We start from the raw sequence: 7398 nt of genomic DNA, 5'->3' as shown, positions 1-7398 counted from the left end.
GTCGTCTCAACCCAGCATTAAACGGGACTCTGCGGCCATTTCAATTCACAACGAACAGTGAAGCTGACGGTAAACACGCCGTCACCCATCCCTGCCCAGACAACAGCCCGTTTTAGTCCGTTGGTTGCTTCAAGCTCAGGCAATAACAGGGCCCTTGTTGCACATGTCGGCGGGTTAACGGCAGCTGATCCTCAGCAGCGGGGGAAACACCGAGCGGACTTAATTAAAAGAGAGCAGGTTGTGGAAGTTCTCTTTCTTCATGAACGGTGATCCGTGTCTTCCTTCTGCAGGCAGGGTGAGACCGCTGCAGCTCAGTCTCCATACATTCAGGAGTAACAGGCTTTCATTTGGATCGCTTTCATTGCATTTTATTGATATATGACATAAAAGGTTATCCATTTATTGACTGTATGAAACAGTTATCATATGAACACACTGTAGGCCCACAAATATATCGTCATGCTACGACATTAGCTGTATGAGCTTGGAGAGATCAGTGCTTGTTGCATGACACAGTATTAAATACTTTACTTTCGTGTTAAAGTACTGTGACTAGGTCGCAAGGAGAAAAACAAGTGAGCGATCCAAAGGGTTACATTGTTTTGTAATTGCTGTACTTGATACAATATGCCAAATAAAATATGTATATATTGTTACGAAGAAATGGTGTCTTGGGCTGATGCAGAGTGGAAATGAAGCAGGGAAGTGAGAGCAGGAACAAGGGAAGTGCAAGAAGGAGAAGAGATGAGAGGAGCGAGGGGGGGGCTGATGAAGCAGCCAGACTACCCTCACTGGAGCGTTCTCTCTACTCTCCTGCTGCCGCTCTCATTTAAATCAGTCCCTCTGTCCCTCTCTGCAGAGCTGTTGGAGGTTCTACTTACAGCTTTCAATATGTCTCTCATTGTCAAGTTGTATTTCCTCTGTACACTCCCTCTGTTTTGGATTCTCAAACTGCAGCATTGTGTGCAATTCCTTATATATGTACTGACTTTATCCTTTGCTCTCATCTCTGTTCACCGTCTCACCTTATGGAGCGTCCTATACATCCAATATGTTTCCCACTAAAATCCCCTATATGTCTTATTTCTGTACCCACTCAGACAATCAAGCCATCAGACATTGCCACCGTGCGAACACTTGGTCGCCCCCCCCACCTCATCATGCGGATCATGGACTGCGTGCTGCTGCTCTTCCAGAGGCGGGTCAACGCGGTGAAGATGGACCCAGAGAAGAACTGCAACACGCCGTCCTGGCAGGAGTCTCTAAAGCTCATGACGGCCGGAAACTTCCTGGGCAGCCTGCAGGTACGACCGCCGACATCGGACCCGCGCAGACTGAAGTAAGGTGCAGATGCTGCAGAAGGCCTGCTCGCGTATGCCAGGAGATATTCTGCGTAGCCGACAGAATTATTAATGTTCGACGTGAATAAAGGTACATTGCATTACGTGCATCACTGAAGGACTAGACCCAGCTCAAAGGGACATAGAAAGGGTTTTTCCTGCTCTTCCACAAAAATAGATTTTAAGTTTTAAGTCAGAAAACATACAAAGTTTAATGTTCGTGGAAGATTATCCTGTCTTAAGATGCTGCAAGTGCTCCTTAGATGTGTTTCATTATGCAACAGAATCCCTGCCTGCAGCTCAACCAATCACTGAATTGTATACTTGTAATACTCTCTTACATTATACTCACTCTCTAATGGATACAGTTAGCTGTTGTTATAGTTACCGGTTCTGTTAATCAGGATAATCTGTGAAATAGGCAGCGTAAAGACATAGTGTGGTCTTCAGTTTCATCAAAACTATAACATCTTGCAACTTTCTTTCTTTTTTACTCCTCTCTCATTGTTACATTTCGACATGTACTCATCTCGTCGCTCACCTACACCATGTCTTTTATCTTACCTTGTGCACCTCTATATGTTATCTTTTATCTTTTGGCTTCCTTCCTTTTTTTCCTGTTTCTTTATTCACCCTCTGCACCATCCCTGTTTCTCTTCTGTGTTGTGCGCTTCTTAGATTTGACTCTCCCTCATTCTGCTTTTGAGCTTCATGCCTCGTCTTTTTCCTTTTTTGTCTCTGTCTCCTATCCACCTTTGATTTTCTCCTTTCATTTCCTCTTAAGCTTTCACCGCCTCCTTTGCTTCCTGTCTTCACCCGATCACCATAGTTCCATTGATACTTGTTCTCCTCGTTACCCTATAGTTTAACATTCTCTGTTTTTAAGTATCAAAGGCTCTTATTACAGTACTTTTCTACGAGTTGCTTGTGTGGTTAATGTTTATATTCTGTGCGTACTGACTGAAATAAGTCTCCCCCCCCCCCCCCCCCCCCCCCCCCCACACCACCACCTCTCTCTCCCACTGCCTTGCAGCAATTCCCCAAGGACTCCATTAATGAGGAGATGGTGGAGCTGCTGCTGCCCTATTTTGACATGCCCGACTACAACATTGAAACAGCCAAGAGGGTGTGTGGCAATGTGGCCGGCCTTGCATCCTGGACAAAAGCTATGGCCTCCTTCTTCTCCATCAACAAGGAGGTCTTACCACTGAAGGTAAAAACAGTGCAGTCTAATAGACCCTTCACAGTGGTTCTGTTTGTAGCCAGTACTGTCTGTGACACTACAGAGAATACATCAAGGCGAGTTTAATCAAAATGATTAAACTCTTCTAATTGCAAACACACGTTGTGATGCACCTGTCATTATCAGCAGCAGTACGCTCACACTCGTGTGAAGCGTCCACGGTGTGTTACACTCTGATGGATGAGGAACTCCTACAGTGAAGGAGAGTGGTGGTTGTTTTTTTTCTGCAGGAAAGCCCCAGGCTACAAAAACAGCCCAGACTGTCTCTAATATGAAAAAGATTTATTCATATTCTCACATTTTGGCAACAACAACAATTTGCTGATGGTGTAGGCAACAGAAGAACCCCACACATTTCAGACTAACGGAGAGCGATTCGGGCTTCTATCTACTGATCATCAGCTTTCAAAAATAAAAATGAGAAACAATTGGGTGCATTTGAATTTAATCATGTTAGTACAAACCCAGAAGAGGATCTCCCCAGGTGGACAGCTTGGTCTTGAGTCCTGAGTGACATAAAGATCAAATCCGAAAGCACATATTAATTATTATCTGACAATTTAGATCACTCCCTAGAGGGAGATATCAGTACGTTTTGGGTTGCTGTGTGTGAGTGAAAACATCAGATGAGTGATTTTAAGATCAATGTTATTAATTTTGAATTAATTGGTCAGTTTTTTGTACGTTCAATTGAACGTATTATTTGTAAATCTGGTTCTTGCATCAGCAAAGATAAAATATACACAAAGCTAAACCAATATAGTGACTTATTCAAATGAATGGAAAAACTCATCTGCTTTTCTTACAACTAAATGACAAATGAATGTGTTTACATCTAAGTGACTGACACATCTTCTTTTTATTACATTCAAGCTGCATAAATGAATTGCTTCTTTGCACCGGCAGTGTTTCAGTCACTATTTATTCATTTTCAAAGGATCTATTAATTCCACACACAGCAGAAGGGAACAAGGCAGAATACTCTGTACACAAAATCCTTGATTAATAAGCCAGGTCACACGCACGCACACACACACACGCACACACACACGCACACACACACACACACACACACACATACGCCTGCTCTCTAAACCCTGTGATTTAATGCAAATGTCCCAAATCCTTTAGCTAGTTTGTCTTCCTGCAGTGCAGTCTGTGGATGTCCGATGCATAACGAGAATGTAAAAGCTCACAGAATGCAGTTCTACTTTTGGATTGTGTTTACTGAAACTAAACTGATGAACTGTTACTGGTGTTCTTCTGGACCTGCTTGTCTTCCCCCCTTGTTTCCAGGTCTCATTGTCCTCCTTATTTTGCCCTACATTCCCGTCTCTCCATCTTGTCTGCACCTTTGTGTCTCTACTCACCTCAGGTTTCATTTCCACATCCCTATCTCACCTCCGTCTTTCACTGTCTGTTTCTCTTCTTCTCTACAACCTCCATGAGAACTCCCTGCCTCTCCTCTGTGATGCTGATCTTTTGCTTTAGCATCGAACACTGTCTGGCAAATTGATTTTCTGGCTTCCAGCTCAGGGGTGGCTTGCCTTTTAAGCTGAGCAGCTAGACTGGCAGACAGAGATACAGTTGTACAGACAGACAGACAGACAGACAGACAGACAGAACACTTGTAAAATCTCACTGAAATACTTGAGCCACAAAATGTCCAAACCATTTTTTTTTAATCCCTTTTAGTTAGTTTCATGCAAACACTGTTCCTTTGCTCACCGAGTAGGAGAAACGGCCCCCTTTCTTTTGTTCCAATAAAACACACACTCCTACCTCCTCTGCTCTCTGGTTTGTCTTCTCTTTTGCCTAAGCGCTCTCTCTCTCTCTCTCTCTCTCTCTCTCTCTCTCTCTCTCTCTCTCTCTCTCTCTCTCTCTCTCTCTCTCTCTCTCTCTCTCTCTCTCTGACCCTGTAGGCGTTTAACGTGCTAAAGAAACGTCACAGACTCCTCTTTCTTTCTCTCTCTCTCCATCTTTGTTCTTTAGGCTAACTTGGCAGTGCAGCAGAATCTGCTGACCATAGCGAATGTGGACCTTCAGAAGGCTCAGGCTGAGCTTGATGCCAAGCAGGCGGAGCTGGATGTGGTGCAGGCGGAGTATGAGAAGGCCATGATGGAGAAGCAGGTCAATAGCTTTACTTACTTCCTAAGAAAAAAACACATCATTCACTTTGCAAAAGAAAAATAGGAGCAGTGTGTGCTGAAGAGACATATGGCTGACATATTTATGACTTTTTCTCTTTTAAGACTAATTAACCAGAACATCAGATAACATACAATTACTACTACTATTATCTACTATTACTAGGGTGTGTTCCTTGAAAGTAGGGTAGAAACGTTTCACGGAGCTTTAACTTCCCATTGATGTTTTAACATCATTATAATTATAATGCAGTATGTTCCAGCTATTGTTCAAATGAGCTGTCCCTTCCAGTAAACTGGAATAACAGAGGTGGACTGTCAATCAAAACACAGCCTTGGAACACCTGCAACAAAAACAGAAAAACAGAAAATGAGTTATGGAAGTGCCACTGTTTAGATTAATGTAGCTCACTCCAGTGGTACACTGTTGATTTTGTTGTGCAGGTTCATGATTCCGTCTGCTGTGTGTGGGTTTCATCATCCGCACGCTCTGTTCTGTGATGAACAACGGCATGTAAATGGAACAGTATGTGCATCAACACTTGCTGATTAGGAAATCTGGACAGCCCAAGTTGACTCTTTTTATAATTTTGTGATTAAGACGCAGAGCTGTTCATCTCCAGGGGCCAAAAGCGAGATTGACGGGCTCTCTGCTGAAGCCTATACCAGATAAAACGGACACTATTTCCTTTTCACAAACAACCTCTTAATTGCCTGTGAGCTGCTGAATAAAAGCTACAGGGCTTAAACATGCTTTTTACCTCTTACTATGTCTCTAAAAAGGACTGTCCAAATGTAGGACACATCCATCCATCCATCCATCGGGGGTTGCAGAGGTCCAGAGCCTATGCAAGCCTAGCCCAGCATGCATTTGGTGAAAGTTAGGAGCATTTCACGTGTCTAAGACATACTACACCTACTGCAATTCAGAGGTTAAACTCACTTAACCTGCATGACTTTGAGCTGGTGCACCTGGAGGAAACCCAAATAGTGATAAAGAGAAGAATGACTATATTTGTGATGAGCTTTATAACAGCGACCCCATGCCTATAGGCATTGGGATTAGAGATCAAATCACAAAGGACATGGTTACTTTAATCCTGGTATGAACATGCTCTCTTTGTCCACATAGCCATACTTGACAGTGAAATAAATATGCACAGGCGTACAGAGAATAAGTGGTGGAATGAGAGTTGGATGGACGTTGAAGAGACAGTTGGAAGGACAAATGAGGCAGCCTAACGGGACACATAGACCTCCTGACTTGTTTGTCTGCCCTCCCTTCCCATCAGACCCTGCTGGAAGACGCTGAGCGCTGCAGACACAAGATGCAGACGGCGTCCAGTCTGATCAGTGGCCTCGCCGGTGAGAAGGAGAGATGGACCGAGCAGAGCAAGGAGTTTGCAGCACAAACCAAACGCCTTGTTGGTGGGTTTCAAAATGTAACTGGTGTTCAGAACGCTATGGCATCAAAGAGATGTCTCTGCAATTAAATACATTAGAATTATGAATTCATACACTTTCTGTTGGATGATTAAACTAATAAACACTCATGGATGACTAGCCTAATGCCATTAATGCATAGTCATACTTCTAATTGCCAACAAAACAGACATTTAATTCCCATTTAATTCTAACATTGCATCTTTATTTTTATTTTTTAAGAACACATACACATAACCAGTATTAAAGTTTTGAACACCTTTTGTCTTTCAGGTGACATTCTATTGGCCACAGCGTTCCTCTCCTACTCCGGCCCCTTCAATCAGGAGTTTCGCAATCTTCTGCTGAGTAACTGGCAGCGGGAGTTGAAGCAGCGTGGGATCCCATTTGGCAACAACCTCAATCTGACCGAGCTGCTCATTGACGCACCCACTGTTAGCGAGTGGAACCTACAGGTCCGTGATCTACTCTAGCAACTACCAACAGAATGACCCGTTGTAGTGGATAGTGATGCAGTATGTGATAATTCTATATTGCATCTAGTTTAGGATAGCTAGATAAGATGTTAATGATGTTTTGCACAACCCAACTGGACAAGCAGTTGTTCTATTAATGAAATGAAAAGTGACCTTTTGTCTATGAAACATAGTTTAGCATTTTGTTTCTGTTTTCTACGAGGGCTTCATACTGCAGAGTAATAGTTATTTACTTATTAATAATTGACCTCATTCTTTGTAGAATAAATGTATGGATCGTTTACATGTTTGGTGCTCGGATGCTGGAAAGCAAAACAAAAGTAGAGTTCCTGAAATAAAAACATGAATTAGCCGGCGTTAATAAACAGCGGGATTGAGCCCGAGTCATTTGTTTTCCGTTTCACAGGGTCTCCCCAACGATGACCTGTCCATCCAGAACGGCATCATTATCACCAAAGCCGCCCGCTTCCCCCTCCTCATTGACCCGCAGACGCAGGGGAAAATCTGGATCAAGAACAAAGAGGCCAGGAATGAGCTGCAGGTTTGGCTTTTTTTTTTTTATATAGCGCTGGGCAATGATTTTTGTCCCTCTATTTCTAAACACCACATGCATTAAAGAGTAAACAGTTTTTCCCATACTCATCTCCTGTGCCCGTTTTTTGGTTTAGATTTTTCGTTGCCTTTTATTAATATCTTGTCAGATACTCAATTTCTGAAATGTACTCTTTGCCCTCAAATCCTTTTCATTG

General features: G+C 43.0%; 1 protein-coding gene across 4 annotated transcripts in view; it reads left to right on the top strand.

Moving 5' to 3' along the window:
* Positions 1 to 7398, top strand: part of dnah5 (dynein, axonemal, heavy chain 5) — an 84355-nt gene that overhangs the window by 52351 nt on the left and 24606 nt on the right. For all 4 annotated transcript variants that reach the window (XM_068736073.1, XM_068736072.1, XM_068736075.1 and 1 more), the window contains exons 65-70: positions 1101 to 1304; positions 2374 to 2553; positions 4576 to 4713; positions 6023 to 6158; positions 6447 to 6628; positions 7056 to 7190. In XM_068736073.1, the coding sequence (XP_068592174.1) occupies positions 1101 to 1304; positions 2374 to 2553; positions 4576 to 4713; positions 6023 to 6158; positions 6447 to 6628; positions 7056 to 7190 (975 nt within the window). The remainder of the gene's footprint in view (positions 1 to 1100; positions 1305 to 2373; positions 2554 to 4575; positions 4714 to 6022; positions 6159 to 6446; positions 6629 to 7055; positions 7191 to 7398) is intronic.

This window comes from Cebidichthys violaceus, unplaced genomic scaffold, assembly GCF_023349555.1.
Source record: "Cebidichthys violaceus isolate CVI_PGR_0920_01 unplaced genomic scaffold, fCebVio1.0.p SCAF_7, whole genome shotgun sequence".
NCBI lineage: Eukaryota > Metazoa > Chordata > Actinopteri > Perciformes > Stichaeidae > Cebidichthys > Cebidichthys violaceus.
The sequence above is the reverse complement of the archived record's forward strand: the minus strand, read 5'-3'. Positions and strand labels throughout refer to the sequence as shown.